We start from the raw sequence: 25,505 nt of genomic DNA on the forward strand, positions 1-25,505 counted from the left end.
ATGACTAAGGCCCTTGTGAGGGATAATTGTAGGTCGACTACATCATTGATGACCTGGAACATTCGGGGGCTTACCAACCACAAGAAGACGTGGCTGTTAGCCAACTATGGTAGAAACCATGGAGTTAATATATTATGTCTACAAGAGACTCATCTTGCCAGGGGTGACTCCCCGCCTAACCTTGCTGGGTGGGGATCTCAGATATGGCTCATCCTTTTCTTCCCAGAATAGGGGGGGTTGCCACTTACATACATAGGTCACTGCAATTTAGATTGCATGAGCAGGTGCGGGATGATGAAGGGAGGTTCTTATTGTTGGCAGAGGAGATAACAGGATTAAAACTCCTGGTTATAAATGTTTATGCTCCCAATACGGATTCACCAGAATTCTTTAACGTTTGTGCAAGTCATCTACATATGTTTACTGGGTATGAAATCCCTTGGGTAGGAGATTTCAATCTAGCCCTCACACTTGTTATGGACAGAACTATGACCTAGCTTTCTCTCCCGCAAGCGGCCAAAGCATGGGGTAGCATCTCGCAGACGCATGATCTGCATGATCTGTGGCGCACGTTGCATCCCACGGTTAGAGAATACACATTTTATTCTGGGGTGCATGGGAGCTTGTCCAGAATAGATTATGTGATGTCCTCTACTTCCATTCTTAGGGCAGTCAGGGAGGCCACCATTCTGCCACGGACCCTACCGGACCACTCCCCGGTGCTGGTTAGATTCGAGCCTGCGACACACTCAACGGCGTTGTTGCGCTGGTTCTTTAGGGCTGCAGCCCTTAGGGGTGGAGCATTTAGGACTGAGATAGGGGAGGATATTGATACGTATTTTCAGGTTAATGTAGGTTCAGTCTCGGACCCTGGTATAGTCTGGGAAGCTTTTAAGGTTTATATACGGGGGTGTTGTATATCTAGGGAGGGGGGGTGCTGAGGGCCATTAGGTGGTCCATGAGGAAGCTGGAGGATGTTATTAAAGAGGGTGAAAAGCAGCAGTGCAGTCACGATTCGCCAGAACTGAATAAAGAGTTAAGGGCGAACAGGGAGAGATTACACAAGCTGGCGTGTGATGAGGACAGATATTTGGGGGATCCAATTCAGGCAGCGCAATATGGGAAAGGAGATAGGCCTAGTAAGGATTGGGCTATTCGCAGGGAACACCCATCTACTAATATTGCTTGAATCTTCAGCCGGAATGGGGACGGTATACGGGACACTAAGGGGATTAATGAGGAATTCCGTCTCTTCTATGAGCAGCTATATACATCCCGGCCCACGCCCGGGCATGATGCACTATTGCGGTATCTGGATGAAGTGGCCCTGGGTTGGTTGGATCCCGAACAGAGGGGTGCCCTTAATGATCCTATTGCGGAAGAGAAGATTCAGAAGGCTATAGAATCGCTCCCCAACGGGAAGGCCCCTGGCCTTGATGGAATCACAGCCAAATTTTACAAGGCATAGGCAGACCGTATTATTCCACATCTTCTTACAATGTTCGACGCTGCTTTGGCCCGTGGTACCCTTCCAGAGTCTACAAGATCCGCTCCGATTATTGTGTTGTTGAAGCCGGGTAAGGACCCCTTACGCCTCTCATCCTACCAGCCCCTTTCGCTTATAAACACGGATAATACAATTTTGGCTAAGATCCTTGTAAATCGTTTACTACCCCACATGTCGGCATTGGTGCTTCCAGATCACGCTGGGTTCATCCCTGGGCGCTCCACTCAAAACAATTTAAGACGTCCGTTTACACTTATACATAATGTTAACCCTGAGATACCGATGGTAATGGCGGCCTTAGATGCTGAAAAGGCATTTGATTCGGTTGAATGGTCCTTCCTCTTTTAGGTGCTCCGCCGATCTGGCCTTGAGTTGACGTATATCAGTTGGATTAGGCTTCTTTACTCGGCCCCGGCGATATACACTAACAGCCTTATTTCACTGCAGTTATATCCAACGCACGGCACAAGGCAGGGGTGCCCCTTCTCCCAGTCTTTATTTTCTTTAGCTATGGAGCCCCTGGCGTGTCATATACGGGAGCTACATGCGCAGCGCGGGGTCTATGCACGCACACATCTTTCCATCATATCATTATATGCTGATGATGTTCTTCTTTATGTTAAACACCCGCAACAAAACCTTCCTCCGTTGATGCAGGAGGTGACTAGGTTTGGGGAGCTATCCTGGCTTAGGATCAATTGGGAAAAATCTGAAGTCCTCCCCCTGACCCTGGGAGTCCAGCCCGGCCATATGAAATGGGTAGCCTGGAATATCCTGATATGTATTTGTGTTATCTTGCTGCACAGGCACAATATATATATATCCGGGTGGAACCCCCCCAGCTCAGTGTCCCGCATACTTTGTTGACAAAAGCTCTTATATACCCGGATACTTTATTGGGCTTGCTGTGGGGTGAGAGTGTACCAGCCCCGAGGGTTAAGATACAACCTTGGGAAATAACGTGTAAGGCCTGGGGAAAGCTGGGCCAGTTGTTGCAGTCCACGCCTCACTATCTTACAGGGCTACCTGTGTACGACGTGGTTGGGATTCCACTTACACATGAGAGGTCCTTTAAGGACCGGTTCCAAGCATTGGGAATACATACTCTGGGAGCTCTAATACAGGATGGGCGCTATATACAGTGGGACGAGCTGAGCGCTAGAGGGGGTACGGATGCTGTGACACTCTTGCACTATCATAGGCTGCAGGGCATTATTAGGGCTAAATGGTTGGACTTTCATCGACCCCCTTCTGTCTCCCCGGCCCTGTGCTATATAGCTCGACCTGTATCTGGGGAGAGGCGGTTATCTACCATCTATAAACTGGCGAGGAGCGGGAAGGTGATGCAGGAGTTGGGATGTAAAAACGCATGGGAGGCTGTACTGGGGAAAACATTAAGTGGTGTGCAGTGGAAAACCGTCTGCTTGCAGACACGATATATCTCCTTGAATTCTCGATATAGGCTGGTTCATTATAAGTACGTTCACCAGGCATATTATTCCTCGTTAGCGCTCAGTAAATTTTTTCCAGATCAATCAGCTTTATGTAAAAGATGTGGTACGGACCGAGCTGACTTCTTCCATGTATGCTGGAGTTGCCCCAATATTAAATCCTTCTGGGGGGAAATTGAAGAGGTCATGTCTATAATATTCCCGTCAATGAGTCTATACACGCCTGAACTTTGGTTGTTGGCGTTGACTGAAGGGGGTACACGCACAGAAAAGAAACTATTGGGTATGGCATCAGTAGTTGCCAGATATCTGGTTGCTAGGACATGGGGGAAGGTGACCCCCCCTTCCTTTTCTAGGTGGTTGGATTACATGAACTGCTGTGAGCGACGGATTGCATGAACTGCTGTGAGCGACGGGAGTCTATATATGCTTTATCGCTTCCAAGCTCCAGTCAACCGTTTGACTATAGGGGCCCTTAAAGGCAATACCAAATGGACAGGTTGAATGCTGCACACTTCCCCGGATCCTCCGCGAACGGTTAAGGGGAAGAGTAGAAGGCACTTAGTTGCCCCGTGGATTAGCATGAGAAATGGCTACTCTCTTATCGACTGGGCTGTGGACAAAGTGGAGCCCCGTGTTCGGTGTCAATAGTGGATACCAATTGGGACGATGAGTTGGGAGTCTCGTGTTGGGGGGAGGTGGGGTGGGTTGGGTTGGGGATTGTTCTTGTTCGTAGATTTTTAATAAAGCAAGTTTAAAAAAAAAAGAAATGGTCTTCCCAAAACAAATTCTTCCCAGCACAGCGAGGAAGGAGAGGAAGTGGTCCCTCTGCATCAAACAGTTTCCCTTATTGGAAGACAGAGGTAGGTTACCACCAATCAAATAAAAGAAATTCAATACCACACCCAGCCTGTAAACTAGCTATATTGGCCTAGTCCTTGGTGGAAATTCTGGGTCCTGATATGAAGGCGAACCTTCCTCTCTTCAGCTGCTGCCTAGTTTCGCTGCAAGTGCACTTGGGCTATAAAATTCAGATGAACGAGTCTCTAGGGTACAAGGAGAACCCAAGACCTAGGGCCTCATTACGAGTAGCGCGGTAATAACGGGGTCATTACCGGCATGGAGGAACGAGCGGGTCCGTGCTCATATGACGGCGCTAATAGCGGGTGATTACGAGTGCGTGAGCACGCGCAAACCCCCATGCCAGTAATGGCCATACCGACATGCCGCTAAAGGACCTCCAACCCCCCCCCCCGATAGCGCCATCACGGGACCCGCCGATACCGCCACCGCCTACGAGGAACCCCTAAATACCGACCCGGTAATACCAACATGCTAACACCGTGCTCGTAATACTGGACCCGGAAATAACATCATCGCGTCGGAACGGGAAATGGGCCGGCGGCCATCTTTAAAAACACAATCCATTGCAATCCTCACAAACCACCAGTTGTTTCCTGGAGAGCTCTGTGACAATACTTCAAGAATGTCTAAGGCTACCCGGAAGAGAGCGATTTTCCGATGCCGAATTAGATATGCTAGCGGACACCCTTGCTGCACACGCTGATGTCATCAAGTCCCAGAACCTGAAGCGCGAGGTGCAGCAGCAGAAGAAGGACATCTGGCAGGAGGTTGCCCGCAAGGTGTCCGCTGTGGGAACCACCCCACGTAGTGTCAAGGATTGCAGGAAGAGGTGGGACGACCTCCGCCTGAGGGTGCGTAACATCATTGCCAGCAACAGGAGGGAGGCCATGGCCACAGGCGGAGGTCCCCACTCTCCTACCAAAATGACCACCTGGGAGGAGACCGCAGCAACCTTCATTAATCCAGAGTCCATCGAGGGATTTGGGGAGATGGAGACGGGTGCGGCATCATCACCAGAAGGAGGTGAGTGATCCTGCAGATCCCTGTAGGGGAAACTATGACGTAGCACAAGTGATGTGGAAGAGAGTCTAGGCAAGGCAATGCATGTCCCAACACCCACATGAACATATCCAAGTCCAGATGGCGGGCCAAACCCTGCCAGACAGAAATGCATGCTGAGTGCCAATCCCATAACCAACACACAGCCAACACACCTGGACTGTGCCCATGTAATACATCACACAAACCCCAATTCAACGGTATGACACCTGCCATGTAGCGAATACCAAACTGCCCCCTCAGACTACCCTGTGTGACACACCTGTAAGACATGAATGCATGATTAAATGAATAATGAACAGCACCGTAGTATGCTTCTGGCATGTAACACCATCACTGATGCCCTGCATCTCTTCCACCCCCCAGGCACCGATGGAGAAGATGCCAGCCAAGACACCACTGCGAGGGCAGCCACGTCCCGCCCAAAGAAAAGGGCTACCGCCACCACCACCTCCGGGTCAGCCAAGCAGGCCACACCTACAGCCAGTGTGCCTGACACAGCCGAGACACAGCTAACAACACCTACTGCCAGTGTGCCCGACACACTTGAGACCCAGCAGCCCACACCCACACCAGTGGAAGGGGAGTCCCTACAAGCACGGGCCACCACGGAGGATGACTTGGAGGACAATGTGGACCGGGAGGGAGTCACGGAAGTGACACGTCCACCCACCCCAAGCCCCGTGTCCACCCCCGCGCCCCATATCCAGCCTTCACCCACCTACAGCAGTGCTGATCCCTGCCTCCATGATTCGGACCTGAGCCCCTTCCAGGAGGACAGCACTGAAAATGCAGGCCCCGTGAGTGCACCACCCACCACTCCAGCTCCCACCAACACCCTCGAGTCACGTCTGGCGAGGGTGGAGGCCCGACAGGAGTCCATGTTGGAGCTCCTGCGGCAATACAGAGCAGATGGCGAGGACACCAGGCGGGAAATAGCCACTGCCATTGCGGGGACCACTGCCGCTATTACCGCCAACACAGCCGCAGTGAATGCGTCGGCAGTGCTGATGAGGGACTGTCTGGGGGCAATAACACAGGTACTTACATCCATCCTGCTCCACATGCAGTGGCCACGCCTTGCAGCACCCGTGGAACCTGCCACCGACTCCTCGTCAGCCACCACACCCGCTTCCTCAGTCCCCACCAGCCCTGTGCGTCCTACCAGAAGGAGTGCAAGGCACACCGAAATGCTGCCCCCGGACAGCAAAAAGTCCCGCAAGTAGTGTGGGCGGACAATGGGAGTGGGACACATGGTTGGGGTAAATGGGAGCATTTGGTGGAGTTTATTGGTGGGGGTTGGGAGTTCACTGGGGGGGGTTTGGGAGTTCACTGGGGGGGTTTGGGAGTTCACTGCGGGGGGTCTTTAGGGGGGGTTGTCACATTGTTGCAGTTTTATCCAATGCACCCGTTGTGAGAAAAAACATAATGGCTGGACATTGGTGATTTGCTGTGTATCCATTTATTGTATGATGGTGTTCAGTGCCCAAATACCAACATTCCCTGTGTGCATGTCCACATGGACCCCGTGTGTCACTGACACATGTCTGTCAAAGTCCCTGTGGTTTAGAAGTATTCGTGAATCAGTGATTGGCGTACTGCATGGCCATCCTGTGCATCACGTACTGGCAGGAGTGCTGCTTTCACCTACGTCTCCATCCTCATCATCCTCACCCGGTGCATGCATGTCAATGTCAGCTGGCAGTGGTATATTTCTCTGGACGCACATGTTTTGCAGCATGACACAGGCCATGCCAACTTCTCAGGCCTATATAGGAGTGCTCCACCAGACCCGCTTAGGCAGAGGAACCGCGCCTTCAACAGGCCAAAGGTCTGCACAATCACAACACGGGTACGGGTGTGTACCAGATTGTACTCCTCTTCATGGTTGCTCTGCGGGTTCCGCAAAGGGGTAAGTAGCCATGGCCTCAAGGAATATCCTCCATCACCTGCAAGGAAATACAAATAGGTGTGTGTCACTCTGAGCTGCCACCTTCAGGAATCACAGTCATGGCCGCAGCTATTTGGTGTGGACATGCACATGTCCCTGTACGTATGCACGAATGTCATCTAGATGCATACTATACTGGTATGAGGTGTGGTAGTCTGGATGGCGTTCAATAGACGATGCAGGGTGAAATGATGCATGCTGAGGGGGATGTACTGTGGTTGTACAACAATGTTTAGCCTCCCATTTATGCTGTGTATACTACAAAGTAGCCACATTGGCAGAGTTGCAATCCTGTTTAGTCATGCATTGCTTGACATACACATGGTGGTTAGGTTGTGCGTCTTACATGTGGTCATTGATATGCGTTAATGGTCATATGTGTGCCAATGATGTGTCCTGTTGGGGTTGGGGGGTTCAGGTCAGGTGTCATTTGTTCTGCGTGCATTCTCCACTCACCGTCCATTCGCACCCAGGTGGGGTATGCATTCCGCCCCCATTCCCACCCAGGTAGGGTATGCATCGCAACACATCCCTACACCAATGCACTGCCATGGCCCACTCACGCAACTCACCAAGCAGCCAGGCACGTCGTCCAGCATGTCGCTCCATGTGATGCGGTAGCGTGGAGTTGCGCAGCACCATGGCATCATGTGTTGATCCGGGAAATCGGGCGCTGCAATGTGTGATGATCTTGCTGGAGTCACATACCATCTGCACATTGATGGCGTGGTATTGCTTGCGATTGCGGTACACTGCCTCTACGGCATGGGGGACAACCAATTCGACATGGGCGCAGTCCAAGGCACCAACACAATTGGGCATGCCTGCCAGTGCATGGAAGCCTACTTTGGTGTCGGCTATCTCCTGGGCAGTCTGTGGTAGGGATATGTGTGTGCTAGCATGCTTCAGGAGGGCATCCAGCACTTGGGTCAGCATGCGTGAAAATATTGGTTGTGAAATGCCATGCATCTGGCCCACTGTGTGCTGGTAGGTGCCTGTGGCCAGGAAGTGGAGCACAGATACCACCTTTAGTAGAGGGGGGATGGCAGTGCGTATTTTTATGAGGCTGGCAATGTCGTTGCCTATCATGTCCACTATGGTAGTGATGGTGTCCTGGTCCAACCTGTACAGGGTGTGGATCTGCTCAGAGGTTAGATTGAATGGACTGGGTCTGATGCGAGGGATTGGCGGCTGCCTACGAGGGACTACTGCCTGCACTGGTGGTAATTGCTGGGCCTGTCTCACCCTCCTTCTCCTCCTGCGTCTCCTCTGTGCTGCCTGTTGTTGCTGCTGCTGTTGTTGTAGTTGCTGTTGTTGCTGTAGTTGTAGCAGTATAGGCATGTCTTCCAGCGCCATGACTGCAACAGCTAGTGGTAGCATTTTGGTGTAGGAAGGGGTGTGGTGTGTGGGTGTACTCCTTTTATACTGGCACAGTCTCCATTAAGTTCACCTGTGGTGATTGTGTGCACCTGTGGCAGTTGGCTTGATTTCTGATTGCTGTTTGCGGGTGGTCAGCGATGCCTGTATGGCCGGCATTATCCAGCCCCTGATTACCGCCTACGGGATGCCGGTATTTGCATGTCCGTGTGGGTTGTGATGTCCTCCTATTACCGGCATGCCGGTATTTGCTCCCCGAAGGGACGGGTGTACGCGCACATGCCGGTATGAGGGGGCACTATGCGGGCAGTGCCGGTATTGGCGGGTTGTCGGTTCGGAATGCGTCGGACCCGTTATCGATGCCGCTATTACCATGTGCGCCTTCCTTTTTTCATTACCTCCATTCTCATAATGAGGCCCCTAGACTTCAAAAGGAACCCAGAGGTGAAGACAAGGAAGCAAGACACACATCATAAATCCAGGAAAAGATTGTAAGGGTCTCTTAAACGCCCCTCAGATTGTAAGTGACTGAGGTACTCCATAAACGGGACCTCATGTGGGAGTTCCCTACCTAACTCAAACAGAGGAAAGTCTATGTTAGGAAGTCCAAAGCAAATATCTGGCAGTGTCCAAAACCTATACTTGCCCTCACATCTAATTGTATACAATGTGTAGGGATGTCAGCATCAACTGAAAAGTGTTCAAAATAAAAGTTCAGAGCTTATTCCAACTCTTAAATGGAAAAGGTCCTGCCTTGCCCAAGATTCAAACTGTCCAGGTTCCAAAAGAAGGGTTCCCTTCCCCAGGCTTTCAAGTCTCTTAAGAGTTCACAAAAAAAACATTCTTTGGCGTCTTCACAGTTCCAAAACAAAGTTCAGTTCCTAAATTGCAGTTCCCACAGATTTCATTCCTTTGTCTTTATTCAGTAACAACAATCACACAATGGCTTTTCCTTAGGTGGATGTGTTGGGTCTAGGTGCAGTTGTAGGACCACACAGTCCACTCATGAAAGGTCACACAACCGACACATCTTACTGGCATCTGTTTCATGAATATCTTGCCGCAGTTTCAGCTTCACCATGAGGCTTGACTTAATTTCCTTTCAAGTACTCTTGAAGCTTGATTCGGGACTTGTTTTCTCATCATTCAACAACTTTTACTTGTAAACCAAAATAGGCTTTCCAGTACACTCTCCTAGGAAACCCATTTATTGTCACAGTTCTTTTGCACAATTCCTCATAAGCTTCCCAGTACACTTTGTCGGTTCTTATTTAAAACACCTGGCTTCCTTCTCCCAGGTTCCTTTTGCATACATATTTCATTAGAAGTATCTTTGCTTTTGCCTATTTCTTTGTCCTTGGTAATGGTTGATTATTCAACTCTTGGTAATGCTTGCCTAGTCAATTCTTAGCAATGTATACTTATTCAATTCTTGGCAATACTTGCTTTTTCCACTCTTACTTATGCATGCTTTCATGGTTTCTCAATGCATGCATTACGATTTAACCTTGGGATTTGCTTGTCTTCAATTCAGATACAAATTCAAAGTCTTTTCCACTAGGCTGCCTATCCACCATGACCGTGGCCCCCTGTTCACCCAGGCGGAGTTACCGGTCTTGTCGCTGTAGGCTTTCCGCAGCTTTCCAGAGACTCTTCTATGCTTGCGGTCGCCTTGCAAATGTTCCCTCGGTGGACGGCTTCCTCCATGGCTTCCTCGCTTCCCCGCTGCTTCCGTTGGAGTTCTGGTAGTCTGCAGTCAGCCATCCTGAACCTGTGAGCGTTTGAGAGTCCTTCCGATGTTCCCAGTACCTTCACTCTGCCTCAGACTGCCAGCCAGCTCTTCACGTTCGCTGCACCGGTCCACATTCTCCAAACCTTCCAGCGTCTCTGGAAGATGCCACCTCAACTTCTGCCCTGGAACTCTCCTTCGCACGCTGCTTTGGGCTGCTCACACTGCCTCTTCCTGGGCTTCTATACGTACCTCTCTCCGGTCTTCTCTGATTTTCTCTCAGCTGAGCCATTTTCAAGGTTCCCGGCTCCATAGTAACGAGGCCAACAACTAGACTGCTCATGTTTCTTTGTACAGTCTGTCTTCTGTATAAATAGTGTCCTCCTCATCCCAGTATCTAAGTGGTGTTCGTGTGAGTTAGAATTTACAAAGAGAGAACTTATGTCTCTGGGGCGTTTCTTCCTCGTCCCACTACCTGCCTGACATTTACTGGGAGATGATTTATGGATAGAATAGGGAAGGGACTGATAGTAATCTATAAAGGCCTGGGGGATGTTGGGTTCACTACAAAAGGGAAATGGGGAATACAGTGTCTCAAGGGTGCCTCTTCCCCACTCCCCAAGTCTCCTCCACCCAGGTGATCCCCTCACATGGTCAGGATCCGAAAGCAACAGCCTTTGCCTGGCCCCCTGGGAGGAGGATATTTTGGGAAAAGAAGTAAGGACACTGTTAGGGAGAATTCTCATTTCTGTTCTAATTCCCTTCAATCTTAGGGACCCCCGGCTCTTTGCTGGACTTTAGGACTTTTAATTTTGAACCCTGGAGTGAGTAAGACCTTTTTCACACTCTCTCATGTGTTTTGACCGGATTTAGATTTTGTGTTTTAACTGTTTTTTAGAGTCTGACAAACTCCATGGGCACCTACTTTTTGTATGGTGACACACAGAACCTTCAGTGCCAGGTCACAGAGAAATCCTTTTAGATTTCTCATAAGGTTTAAAGACCTTTTCTTGTGTGAACTACCGTTCCCAAGAATATAAAAGTGACAACGACTTTACTTACCTTTTCTCTTTTTAGGTCCAGCACACACCATCTTATGTGGAGTGAAATGGCTGGTAGCAGTGGTTTAATCTTTCCTACCATTGTGCTTTTCTATTGGAGGCTGAACCCTCAGTTGCAGTACAGCACCCATGGCTGACCATTTTGTCAAAATTGCACTGTCTTTTTTTGACATTTTCTGTTTGTGAGGTCTTCCTTGCATTTTACTCTGTGCGCCGAGGCAGATTTGAGCCCTTTGTTCGTTTTGCCTTTGGAAGGCTTCAGCCCCGAAGCCCGCCTCTGGCTCCAGTGTGTCTGGAAGGGCAGGATGTGAGGGACGTTCCCGAAACGCCCCTGTCCTTTGTCTCTAGGAATGCCTGAATGCAACCAGCCCTGATTGGCTGGCTGACTGTCCTTTCAGGACAGCCACCCTGCTGTTGAGTGACAGCCTAGGCTGTGCATGAATGGGAGAAACCTGCTTAATAGGCAAGGGTTTTGGGACTAGGCAGAGTCCACCACGGGGAGAAATACCAGACAAAAAAACTGAACGAAGCTTGCTGCATCCTCATGGACCTTTTGAATTGCCCGGTGAAGCCCTGCTGCTTTTTCAATTCGACAGAGAAGCTCCGGAAGGGAAGACTTCTCCACGTAGGTTCGTGGGACCAACTAACCCTGAGATGAACTCCACTGGACCACCTTCCCCGATTGGTTGTACTTCTTCATTGCTGCAGGAACCGAGTGCCAGGGGTAGAGTAATCTGTAGTCGAATGCAACATCTGAAATCCGGCTAGGAGCTCCAGGAGTCTCCTGCTGACCCTCCAGAAGCAGGACGACCAGAGCTTGAGTCCCCTCATCAGAGTGAGGGCCCCAGGAGTGAAGGAAGCCCCACCGGTAACTGAAATCCACAACAGTGCTGTTTGCCAAGCGCTGAAACCGCAAAGTGCTGCTGAACTGAAAAAAGCCTGTAGCTGCCGACGACCTCCCCAAGTACTGCCGCAGGAACCCTCCAGACGTCCTGCCTCTTGTCCCCACGACTGAGGCTCAGGAACACGGGGTTTGCACAGCTGTAACAGGACAGAATCCAGCTGGACCACTCTTCAAACCAGAGGTACTGTTTAGACTTGGGGTACTGACCTCATTGTGTTTTAAATGTGTTTTTCTCAGTTGGGAATTGCAGTGGCTTACTTTTAAAGTTGATACCAACTCTCATTCCAAAGGCTTAACAGCTTGTGACCATACACATGATTTTCTACAAACGCTCTTACTTTGTCCAAGACTGATTCTAAGAAGTGCCTGTGCTCCATAGACTGTTTCAAATTGAGTTTGGCTGTCCTAGCTCCCTACAGACTCTTCTAGCTCATTGACCTTGATATTGTGTGCCCCTCATAGGTGGTAATTTGTTTTAGACTGTTACTGCTGGGAAAGGCTTGACTAGATTTCATTGGAAGATTTGAGTATCCTCACATATACTGAGAACCCGTTTAACCTTTTTCCTTCCTTGAACCTTTCCTTTCTGCAACTTCAGAATCTGCAAAGTAACTAGTGTGATTATATAAATGCCATTACTGTCCTTGTGAATGAAGTCACCTGAGGGTGTAGGAAGTGTATAAGAAGCATATCCAAAGAGTATCCACCAACCTGTTCTGATTCTGAAAAGTAATTTTAAAGTATATTTACATTGTTACATGAATTGCCTTTTTCAACTTGTGTAGTACAGACCTATACCAAAAGGTGGGTTACCTAATACCAAGCAGATAAGTGTTGTGTAGTCTCACACAGTGTGACTGCACCAATTCTTACCTAACACATGCCCCCAGATTCCTCACAGAAGACTCTTTGGAACTAACTCAAAGATAACATAACATATGAGCTACAAGTGCATCTACTGGACATCCTGAATTTAGACCGTGGCAGACCACCATAGAGGAGGTGTTAGGAGACGCCAGATCAGATTTAAATGCTGGAAGAAGGATTGGGAGGTCAGAGAGCTCTCCCCAAAACTATATTGTCTCAGCACACTGAGGAGGCAGAAAAATGTGGCCCCTCTGCCTCAAATAGGGCACCTTATTGGTGAACAGATGTAGGTTCCCCATACAAAGAAAGGAAATGGCATACCACAGCCAGCCTATAAAGCAGCTTTATTGGCCTGGTTCTTGGTGGGAATTCTGGGGCCTGGTCTGAAGGCAAATCTTTCTCTCTCCGGATTCTGCCTAATTAAGGTGCAAGTGAACCTGGACCATGAAATTCAGATAAACATCCTGAATTAAGAAATAAATAAAAACCCTAATCTGGTGTCAATGTGTTGATCACACTCAGCTTTGTGACAACACCATTCTGTGCATCACCCACCGTAACGGACCTCTGTTACATTGGTGAGGTCAAGTGCTACAGTCTAGCAATTACAACACATCCATTTTCAGAAGGGGCATTTTTAAACATTCACATCTCTATGGATCTATGGAAACTGTCTAGCTTTTACTGCATCTCTAATGCTGCTATTGGTTCAGAAATGCCAACGGTCCAAAGAAGGAGTTTAGCTTTTCTTTCTGTATCTCCTGAACCCAGAACTGCCACTGGACATCATGTCTAATGATAAACAGAATACACAAGAAGAAAAAAGTTTCAACACATTTATTTTCACTAAAAAGGTTGGTGTTTAGGAGCAATGTCTGTCGAGGTAGAGGGCCTCAATTTTAGTACTAAACAAACAATGCTTGGGATGGGTTAAATAATAAAACTTTTGGGGTTCCTGTTTAAAATGCTATCGCTTAAAAAAAAATGCCTCACCTATAGGATCTGAGGCTGCAACTACAACAAAACTATTCTAGGACAAAAGTCAGAATGGATGTACCTAAAATGATGAACAGGCCTAACTAAACGACTAGCTGTCCTTTTCCAGATTCCCTAATCAAAGAAACCTTCACATGGACTCGTCCAGCTTGCTTCTTGATTTGTGTGACAGGGTCAGGGACTCGATCCAGTCAGTGTGGCACAGAGACTCTTTCAACCTGTAATAGGAGGCCCACCATAGTGTATGTCAGAGCCAGTCCTACCCCAAAGGCAGGGTCAGGGAGATGGGAGAGCCCCAGTCCTTTAACCCCACCAAATGTGCCGTACATACCTGTGACCTTAATACCACTGTCTATCACACCATGACTTGCAGCCTTGTATATTGCAGAACGTCTTTGCTTTCTTACAGAACAACTAGCTCCAGAATGCAACTCATCTCCTGACGGAGCCTCTGCGAGCTGAACAGGAGGCCAATGCGAGTAGCCAACATGGGACATGGCCACGGAAATCTCACTACCGCAGGGGAAATGTACAGGCTAAAGTTTTATTTAAGGAATTGGACATTGGGACCCGACCCCTGAGGAAAGGGAAACAACAGATTGGCCCGAGAGGTCAGGTGGCGACAAGAACCAATGGAAAGCGGGAGAAAGAAGTCACAGAGGAACACTGAGGTATAAAAAAACTGCTTAGCCAGATAGGGATGAAGAGTGCTAAGGTAATGTCAGGAAGAGAGGTAGCGGGATCAAGAGACCAGGCGGAGGACAGGAGAGGAGTGCTGAGGATGTGCTGAAGATTGTAAAATAGCGTGGAGGTGAGATATTGTGTTTGAGAGAGACTGGTAACTAAGCATGGAGCGACTGTTGTGAGAGTGAGTGTGTGGAGAGAGTAAGATGGGAGAGAGTAAGAATAGAGGGGGACTAGAAGGGGGGGATTGGTTTAGAGAGGGAGCATGTGAGTGAAAGAGAGAAAGCTAGTAAGACAGGACAAAAGAGAGTGAAAGAGAAAAAGAGAACAAGAGAATGTCAGAGAAATAGGGGAGTGAAAAGGAGTAGATGGGAGACAGAAGGAGGAAGTAGTGGAGAGACAGGGAGAGAAAGTAGAAAAGACCAGAGGGAAACGGGGGGATAACAGTAGTGGGGAAATAACACAAGGAAAGAGTAGGTGGAATCGGGGGCGAGAAAGAATAGTGAGGATGGAGTGAAAGAGAGAAAAAGACACAACTTGTCCATCATTATCTTTATAGAATTTCAGGGTAGCTTGCCATTAAACATTCCTGGGAGGGAGTGAGGTAGAGAAGGCTGTGTAGTGTGATTAGTAATAGACAGCAAAGGTTACATTTCTCTAGTCTGGAGGTGCAACCATCTGTGAAGTCTGAGCTAGGGTGGATGGAGCCCATGGTAGGTCGAGGTGAAGACCATGGAATCTCCTAATTTTGGCCTTACTGCAATTAATTATTGACCAACATCTACAAACTGATAATAAAAGCTTGAAACTAGCAAAGCGAATTGTGGAATTCTTAAAGCCATGTGAGACATTGCCACATCCCAGAGATGTATCACACAGCATGCTTCTTGACTTCTCCTACTAGCAACTATTTCATCCCCCTTTCTTTAGAGAATTAGCTTGTGTGACAAAGTCCAATGCCAGATCCTGTAGCTGGTTGGAGGAGTGACGAAAGGGGCTGAGGGACACCACCAGCAGTGCGATGTCGGGCCTAGGCTTGACATGGAGAGAACATCCAGACTACCCCTTCCTGCAATCCAGGGGAGGCAGGGGGTTCTCTAAGAGGCTATGGGAAACTGCCCCTTTTTCTGACAGTGTCTTGCTTTGAACATCTTGCCCAGGAAAATAAGTTCCACTAAGGAGCAGAAGCCTAAAGAAGTAACTAGAAGACCCATCCATGGCATGTTAGTACTCTCTAAAGTACCTAGTGAGCACGGTATCCATACTGAAGCGAGAGCCAACAGACATGAGTCTAGGCCTGCAGAGACTCGATTACAGCTGGCATCTCACATGAAAGAGGGGAGCTGGAAGGTAACAGCAAATCCAGCTATGATGCAGCGGTGGCTTCTTTTAGGGCATACAGTGAGATTCCAAGATGGTGGCCCAAGACTAAATTAGCTTGGTGCAGGTCCACAGAAATAGGAGGGGTGAAGTCAGGACCCAGGCAGTGGCTACGGAGCCATAGGCCGTCAAGGAATAGCCAATCCGGAATAATACACTGAAGGCCTCATACCTGATGCACAGTAATAGCCCACGGGAAGTTGGCGCGAGGGAGCAACCCATACATGGAGGCAGTTGGTGGAAGAAGTGGGTAGTTTAGAGAATTTGTTCATTTGGGGAAGGCTGAAGGAGAAAGCAGGCATAGCTAGTGCAGGAGGCCATGATTTTGAGAAAGAAGGCGGGTGAGATGATTGGAGGGGAGGGTGTTGAGAATAAAGAAGAGGAGGTTGAGAAGAGAGGAACAACAGATGCTTGGGAAAAGAGGAAGATAGATCGAGAGGAAAGCAAAGGTGGAATGAAGATCAAGAGATGAAGAAAGGAGGAGGGTGGGGATGGAGGAGAGAAGGAACACCAGGGGTTTTGGAGAGGAGTATGGGCCCAAGAAGAGAATAGTTGAGGAGAGGAGTAAGCGGACAACCTTGTTAGGTTTGATCTCTTGCAGATGGATGTCCGATGTCAGAGCACTGGACTTGGCTGGGAGAGTATATTCGCCAGACGGGGTGGATTGCCACACAGCCCGGTGCACTAAGTGCAACTCCAAGGTTATTACTTTTCCTGTATTCAGGGATCAGCTGAAGCTGTGGGTCATAAATTGCCTTAAGGCCGATGAGAAGATGAAGGAATCCTTCTGGAGGGATAGGAGGAGTCAGTCATGATTGTTATTTGCAAGCCTCATAAGGAGGTGGTCGCTCCAACGCTAGCCCGTTGGATCTGCTGGACACTGGCACAAATAGTTTGATATACAGTCAGGGGAGCCATGGCTTAGAAAGCCTTTCAAGTCGGAGTCCGATTGGAAGATATTATGAAAATAGCTGATTGGTCAGGTCAATCCTTTTCAGGGTTTTTTACCTTGGGCCCAACGAACAGCCGACATCGTTGGTGGTGAGCTTTAAACAAGCATAATGCTTGCCTCTGGTCCCGACTTAGAATGAAGATTTTCCCTAGTAATTTTCATAAAAGTCTTGATTCTATTAAGGATACAGCAGCAAGCATTATCCCCACCCTAACATAATTCGCTGTGTATGCCATGAACCTTACTGTGCCAGCTTATTTATGTATGTTTGTGGACATGTAACTGTCAGAAAGATGTCGCGCGGAGTGTTTGATTCCATCGCTGAGAATATGTCGCATTTGTTACAAAGTGACGTATTGATTGAGTGTTTAATGCCAATTCTGCCCTCCATAATGCCAATTTTTTCTTTGTAGGTTCAGAGGTTAAGCCCAGTTGAGGAGCGGGCATGCAAAGGCAACAGTCACAGAGACAGATGTACAGAAGCCTTGCCGAAAATAGCTGATCGCACTCACAGCATCGAAAGAGGAAGTAGGAAGCTGTCATCAGGTTCTTGATGGGCTGGCTGGTGCAAGATTGGAGGATGGAGGTCATGGGTTCAGTGACACTTACAAACTGTTCAGAGACTCTTGGGAGATGTATTTTTTAGAGTCATTGTTGTGGTTGTAAAGTGTGTTTGGTTCAGATTTCAGCCTTGAAACATTTTTAAGATTAAGTTTCAAGGAAATTATTAGCTTAAATCGTGCTGCTCGGGCTTCTCAATAAAGAAAAGAAGCATAAGCATAATGCTCGCCTCCGGTCCTGACATAGAATCAAGCTTGATGAACAACTGAAGACTTGACTTTTTTTTATCATCACACAGTGACATTGACACATTATGTCACTTCGAAGCAGACCTCCAGGGCCAGTGGTGGAAGAGGAGAGAAAATGGAGCAGCTCATAGAGTACCAGCACAAGTCCAGTCTTATTTGTGAAAATATTCATACCCTCTGAGAAGCTGTTGAGAGAGAGAGTTTTGGCCTTTCCTTGACCAATGTTCAGTTACATTTAAAACAAGCATACCACCAAATATTTCTTCCCCTTGCTTAGGTTTTTTTTACCAGGCTACGCAACTTCTCACCGGCCATCCATGGGTCGTGCTTGGTCGATGCTTCTGGCCCTTAACAAGTGCTTAGTTCACCTTCTTGGTCTCTGACTCTTGATAGGGTGTGACATATAACCTTCATTAGGCTTGCACTTTGTTCTTCCTTGCTCCTGTTCCTCAGCCCATGTTTGATATGTAGCCCACAGCAGGCATCAGTTTCAGTGTCACCATCTCTTTCCCCTCATCTGTCTCTCTCCCTCTACTTACTTGGCTTTGGAATAAGGCACTACAACAGAAGCACACAAGACACTCAAGTTCAAACCATTCATTTGCATTGGCAGGATCATTCTCAAGTGTTTGTTCTCTAAAGGATTGTCTCTGCTTTTTCCTGGTCAAGGCCTTTGCCTTTCCGTTGCCTTCTTTTTCCTTGGCCAAAGCTTTGGGATTTTCTCTCCTGTGATTTTTCTCTCAGGTCCCTTTCTCTTCCCTCCAATTCTAGACTGGAAACGCTGATTTACTGCGATTTTGGGAGCTGGCCTTTATGTAAGAAATGCACCACTTCGCTCTAAGCCTGGGAAGGTCAAGTGTTCTTTTTAAGCATGCTCAGTGGCATAGATGCTTCGTAGTCCTGAATCGAGGACAGAAGTCGTGTGTGTATGTGTTAGTGGGTTTGCGTGTTAGTGTGTGTGCGTGTTAGCATGTGTGTCTTTCCGTCTGTCTTTACAATATGCTCTGATGGGGCTGCTGTCTTGACTCTCCCATCTGGCTCCAGAACGTTTTGGGATAATGCTTTGGCTGTCACCTGTGGCCAGTGATTTCTTCTGAGTTAAAACATCTTTTTATGGGACTGGATGTTTGAAAACACATCTCCCCTGCATTCTGTGTCGTACTTGTGTTTCTCCCATCAACTTCAATTGAGGTGTTGGCTGCAAATGAATTTATTTCTACCAGTGTGCAGATGCACTTGTAGGGAAGATCACACACACTTGATCCATGTACGTCTACTCATTGCACAGGGGAGAGTTTCACTTCTCTCAGCCGCTCTGGGTGTTGAATCGAAGAGAGGTGCTTGTCTCACATAACTATTTTCTTGAAGCTGGGAAAGGTACTTCTGTGGGGTGATATATTTCCCAGATCCACTCTGGGCTTTCCCTTGACTCTGGGAGATGTTCTGGTCTCCAAGACATTCTTAAGAATACCTGCTGGCAATATCATTTCTATGTCCATGTGACGATGACCGGGAGGTTATTTCATCACAGAGTGCTCTCTCCATTTTTCTGATCCCACCCCCCCCTTATTAGAATTGCGAGGTTGTGGTAGCTCTCTAACTTACTTCCGTACTTAGCTTCCATTAGTACCTCCTCACCTGTGGCAGGGATTTATAACTTGGGCTGCCATCTTCAAGTCAGGTGGATTGGGGTTGGTCTGTGGTGTGGTGTTTTGAACTGACAAAGGCTCTTCCATTAACTTCCAGAGAAGTCTCTTCTTGATGTGCGCTGTAGACTCATACAGTGATTGTGCTGGGGCTTGCAACTGGTTTCTCGGTTTATAGGTGCGCTGCACAGAAGCCCGTGTGCTAGGTGTGAGAAACCTTAAAGTGTCTCACCCGCTGGTCCCTGGAGATCTGTTGTCCAGGTAGCCAGGACACAGCCATCACTATTGGATCCAGTTCCTGGGGGTGGACCAGTGGGGGAGGATCACCAGGGCGAAGGGTCTTTGAGGGGTGGAAGTGGGACACCGAGGGTTGAGACGTGGTATCCCCCTTTCCTGTAACACCTTTTCCCCATCCTTCCCTGTAGGATATTTAAAAGCTCGACTCCCCTCCCACTTTTCCCATACAAACACTTTCTTACATGATAACAGACAACAGACTAATACCAGAGCCGTTTACCTGACATGTCCCAGCGCTCAGGTCAGGCAGAGTCAGGCAATTGACAACCACGCACACCTGACAGCCCTTTACCTTTCCCACGGGGATAAAAGGCAGAGCACAAAAGCACACTTCAAGCAAGCTCGAACGCACGAGGAGACAGCTACACCAAACCGGCAGTACAACGGAAGAAGAAAGGAGGTGAGACTAGGAAAGACGACGAAGCGGGAATTGCCCTTGCCCTTTTCAACTCAGACCTGCAAAGCTTCCAGAAGAGAAAACGTAAAACCGGGAGTTACAGCTGGCGTGTGGAGCAATAGAGGTCAATAGTACACGGGGGCCTCCCGCTTTGATAATGCAGGCGGAGAGGCAAGCTGGCTACCGTGGTAATATCCTTGACTCCAGAGGACAAAGAAGCCAACGGGTTCGGCACAGCTTGTGAGTCAGAGGAAGCGGATATCAAACCGACCTGTGTTAAACCCAAGGTTGCGAGTAGGAACATTTTGAATGCAAGAAGAAAGGACGTGTGTGTATGTTTGACCTTTAAAGAAAACTCAGTTGAGGTCCAGGTGCAGAAGGGTCCAGCGCCACGTGGGCGCTCATTCGAAAGACTCTGACAGAGACCAGTTTTTGAAACTACAACAACCAGAAGGCCCTAGGAAAGGGTGGCGTGAGGCGTCAGAGTGGTCCTATAAGTCACGTCAAATCCCTTATATAATTGAACGTCTCTGACCCATTGCCAGAGGAAACCTAGGCGAAGGGAACCCCTGCTTTCCACTACAATGGTGAACTGTGATAATTGACAAGTGTGAACCCGACAAAGGGATGCCTATAGAAAGCTAAAGAAGAAGAAAACCCACTTTCTGATAAAACGTAGCCCTATATGAACATTAGGAATATATGAACTGTGTTGAAGAAAGGCCGTAGTGAACCCGACTGAGGGAGTCACGTTTTTGTAAGGAGGATCCGAGATCCCAGGGACAAAGAGCAATCGCCCAAGGAGCTTGTTTGTTTATTACTCTGAATCAGTAAACCTTTTAAGACAAGAGACTTTTGCAGGAAAGAGACTTTGGGCCTAATTCACAGAAGCGTTTTATAATGGCAACACCCCATTGGAAAACGCTCTGTGAATTAGGCCTTTAGCCTGTGAAGGGGTTTTTGATGTTCTGAAACTGAACTGTGAACCTTGTGCTGTCGGGGGCCAGGGGTGTGCTGTGCTCGAGAGTCCTGCCTTGTCCTGTGCCTCAAATGTGGGGAAGGGAGACCCAGCCATACCATCCTGACTTATCATTTTGTGAACACTTTTTTATTTTCTGGTGAACATTATCCCACACTCTTTTTTGTAACTAAGGATTGGCAATAGCTTTTTTTGTATAGGACCTTTTTATTTGACAAGACGCCACTAGTACTGCCTTATTATTATTTGATGGTCGTAGCTTGCTCCAATCTTAGATTTAGGTTTAGATTAGGCGTTCATCTGACCCATTATAAGGTTCAATAAACACTGTTGAACTGTGATCACTTGTGTCTGTCTTTACTGTTGCAACCATGAGTTCCTCACAGAGGTAGTGGGTCTGTGCTCTTTCTTTCCTTGTTTATAGAAAGCCATTCGATCAACATAAGAAACATTCACGTTCTTCCACACAACCTTTAAACAAAAACAGCAATGAATACAATATGATTTACAGCTATAAATCACCTTTGGACAGACCCATTCCACTGAACAGCTAGGTCTACTTCATGGTGAGAAGATATGTATGCATTGCTCTCAACCACAAACATTTTCTGACTTTCCAGAATCTATTACACTAACCAAATGACAGCATTTACCCTCTTCCAAATTTCCCAGCCCCCACATCTCTTTCTTTGATTGCTTAATAATGAGCTCATGAGTGTGCCAGTATAGTGATACTGAGATCCATCACATTAATATTCCAATACTTTCAAGCAATAAAACAATACAAAAGGTTATCAAATCCACAGTTTCTGTCTGAAAATCAATAAAGATATTTAGCTCCCTTCGATAAGCTTACTTGTGTTTTGAAAGTTTCCTCAATGTCAGCGCTGAGTGTACTCCACTTATCAGCCTCCTGCAGTGATTCGGAGGCCAGCTGCATTCGAGTCTTGACCTGATCCATCGCTACGAGCACCTGCAACCAAAGGACAGACTACTGGTGTCAGAAAACAAACAAATAAATACACTGTAGAATATATCTTTTTTTTGTAAATGGCACACCCACATTTCAGAATACATATTCGAACTTCCACTTTCTCTGGCACAAACTTGAAAAAGGTAGACGGTATCTTTGGGATGTGCGTGGAAACTAAAACATGATTTGGAGTACAAGGGGTGTAGCCAATGAGCAGTGCTTGACCAAGTGTCTGGAACACCGGACGAAAAGAGACCATCAGTCTGCATTCACTATAGCAGTCTTTCTTTAGAAATGCCACATCAAATGTTTACTCATCAGAAGAATCTTTTGAGCAAAGTAAACTGAATTTTTAAAAGTGATATCACTTCAGTTGTGGATCTGAGGCACAGCATGGCCCGGACCAATCTGCAGCAGCTTCTCGTGAGCCACAAAACTCCAGTAGTCTAAGAAGGCCTTGCTGCACCTGTTTCACTCCAGTTTTCGCACATGCATACTCCAATGGAGAGTGAGGCATTGAGAAGTAACTTGGACAGAAGACACCCACCGATCTGTCATGTAGCTAGTAGCTCCATTAAAGACTGGTCATTGTCTTTATGCTGACACAGAACAGATGAAAGCTAGGAGTTGGGTAGCTATATTGCATTTGTTGTGAATGTTCAGAGCTCTGGTGATCAGTGCGAGGGACACTGTGGAATGCAGGGGGACTTCACAGAGTGGTGATATGGGGAGGTTTCAGAAAAAGTGGTTGGTGAGGTTTGGGGTAAATGAGTTGGCCATGGAGTCACCAAGGTGCGGGTGTTACATCTTATGGATTTATGGACCTTCAATAAAGAAGGTGGTCAGAACCTACCTCTTCGGTATGTCCTGTATAACACTGGCGCCAAATGCTATAATGCCATGTGCTTCATACATTGGCCAGCCAGCAGTTCTCATTGGGACTGCAGTACATGGCTTCTGCCCCTCGATTATAGTGAGGTGCATCAACTTCCAAAAGAAGGGGAGCCGGGCCCGGAGTGAGGAGACGCAGATCAACTGTGCGGGGCTCTGGGTTAAAGGAAAGGGCTGTTTGATCAAAGAACCCTCTAGCGTGATATGGCCATAATTGACAGTGACAATAGGACAGCATGGTATGGCCTGAATTAACTTGTTCACTTGCACATTGCAAACAGTCTTCGATGGATACAATGCAGTAGGATGGATCAGAAAAGTTAATGGACTAGACTTTATGCCATCTCATGGCACTTTTAAAGTAAAGTGGTCTCAATGGAAAAGGGTATTTATGTATTATGTGTGAGCAACATGGGGCAATAGTTGTACAATTGAGAGAAGGTTATCTCCAATGATGCACCTTTTAGGTCATGAAGGGCAGCAAACTTATGAAATGTTACCAGATCTGCCAGATGGAGATCTGGCATCTGAGAGCATGAATGAGTGGAAAGTAGCCCTGTGGAAGGAAGTTGCCCAGCAGAAGTTGGGTATTTACTTTAACTTGAAGACCAGCATCATCTTAGAACGCAACAATTTTGATACACGAATACAAGAACCCAGCAAATTGGTAGAGAATTAGGTACCCCCTTGTTAATTTGCATAATTTAGGTAACCATGGGTCTCACCTTAAGTTACTAGGGAAATCCAGACGTGGAGCCCTCGCTCACTATTCTTAGAGAGGCACAGCTCCACCCTACTGATTAGGTCCAACCAGAACGACACACGTGTCTGGAGTTGCTGTTGGTACTCTTGTTCAGAGGAGAATTGCCTAGCGTTTCGGTGCTGAACTGCCCCAGGGCAGGACAAAGACTGATATGTTTTGGATATTTCTCCTCTGTGAAAGATAGTGAGCTAAAGAATCTGGGTAAGGCTCTCGTAGCCAGGACTAATGTCTGACAGAGAGACACAAAGTACCCCCCTTGTTAATTTAGAGAATTAGGTAACGGCAATTAAACATTGGGCCTGGTCTTGCAACTTCAGGAACATGTTCGAAGAACACATAAACAACCCATTTATGGTTCCTTGTAGTATAAGAACTGTGGCTAAAAGGTGACGGGTCCCTTGACAAAGAACTTCATATTGCCAAACACGTAGAGCATTCCATAGCTTGAGTGGCCAAGCTCAACAAAAGGGCAGGTAAAGAGCCACCACACAAAGTACTGAAAGTGGAGTATAAGACAATCAAGAAGATAGGAAACTTCCCGGGAGGAGGAAATCCTGATAACAAAATCGGGGGGGAAATAACCGCTGTGAAAAGGAAACGCTACATACGCAAACAGTTTTTGGTGTGGGAGCAAAGTACACTTGGCGAGTTCCTGTGTTTGTCCATGAAGTAAAGTGACACGCAGCAAGTGAAAGAGATGGGGGTCATTTCGCATTTATTGTGGAAACATTCAATTGGCGGGGAACATGCCCTAAAGGAGCATGCAATTGGTGGATAGAGCAAAATGTACATCCATCTGATAAAGGAGATCCTGATGTGTTCATGGTGAATGTGACCGATAGCAGTGACAGCGATGCATGCGATCGCCCCGAGGCTGTCGTCAATCTGAATGGAAGCAGAACAGCACAGTTACATATTGATGTAGAACATAAGTGCTATCAGTGCTTAATGACTACCAAATACCTTATATTCTCAGAAATTTTGAAATTGAGTTGCCTTCACTGCGATAAATCATTTTGAAAACAACGAAAGAGTGATGTAATGTACAACAGCTTACAATTATTGTCCACTAAATGTAATAATGGCAATGTAAACGTGAGGCATTTGGCTTTCAGAGCTGCTCCTGTGCAATTCAAGTTATATTCAATTTACAGGTCTGATTCTGAAGAAGACGGTTGACAGAGACAAAATAATCTTTGCTGATGTATGAAAGAAGGAAAGTCAGCTCATTGAGTTAAGTGTTTGCTTCCAAGATCCATCTCAACTGCCGTCACAGATTTGAAACCGGTCCCTCCAGGCTCAAACCGTAATCCTATAGAAGTTGATAAATGGAATGCCATTCAACTGGATAATCCTAATGCCCATTAAAGCACTTAGCCGCGGGAGTAACATGGCATGAATCTCTCCATTAAAAAGTTATATTATTGACTTAAAACTAATTGCACTACTGTGTCACTAGCCTGCCTCTTTGCTGTACTACAAGCATTTTCATGTATTTACTAGCAGGGTTTTAACTATGTACAGAGGTTATTCTCAGCAGTGTTGGGGAATGGATGTTCTCATTTCTCAGGTGTTAGAATAGCAACAAACATTTATCTCAAGAGGAGAATCGAGACACAGACACAGGCATGATGGTGACAAGTTTCTAGTATCAACTGATCATTGCCTAGCCTGTGTCCCGGAGGACCAACAGAACACATAAGAACCACAAACACTGTTAAACACCTTAATTTCCAAGAAACAGGATATGGTGAATGAATGCCTTTCAGGTCGAGGGTTTTAACTTTAACAAAGCAGGAAAGCCCACTCAAGTAACAAGTTGATCAACAAACAACATAATGCTGGGGTAGTTTACGCTAATAGATTTCTTTATTCTGCCCCTTGGTTACAATCTAAAAAGGTACTGGATAGGATGAATTTCTATTTGGCCAGGCCATTACAAATAAAAACGCAAGAGGGATAATTCCA

General features: G+C 47.2%; 1 protein-coding gene across 2 annotated transcripts in view; it reads right to left on the reverse strand.

Annotated features, from left to right (window-relative positions):
- The window catches only part of COG7 (component of oligomeric golgi complex 7), a 1,349,184-nt gene that overhangs the window by 1,050,622 nt on the left and 273,057 nt on the right, over window positions 1-25,505 (reverse strand). For both annotated transcript variants that reach the window (XM_069647398.1, XM_069647397.1), the window contains exon 4: window positions 21,767-21,883. In XM_069647398.1, the coding sequence (XP_069503499.1) occupies window positions 21,767-21,883 (117 nt within the window). The remainder of the gene's footprint in view (window positions 1-21,766; window positions 21,884-25,505) is intronic.

The sequence above is a fragment of the Ambystoma mexicanum genome, chromosome 2q, assembly GCF_040938575.1.
Source record: "Ambystoma mexicanum isolate Mex_15411 chromosome 2q, UKY_AmexF1_1, whole genome shotgun sequence".
Classification (NCBI taxonomy): domain Eukaryota; kingdom Metazoa; phylum Chordata; class Amphibia; order Caudata; family Ambystomatidae; genus Ambystoma; species Ambystoma mexicanum.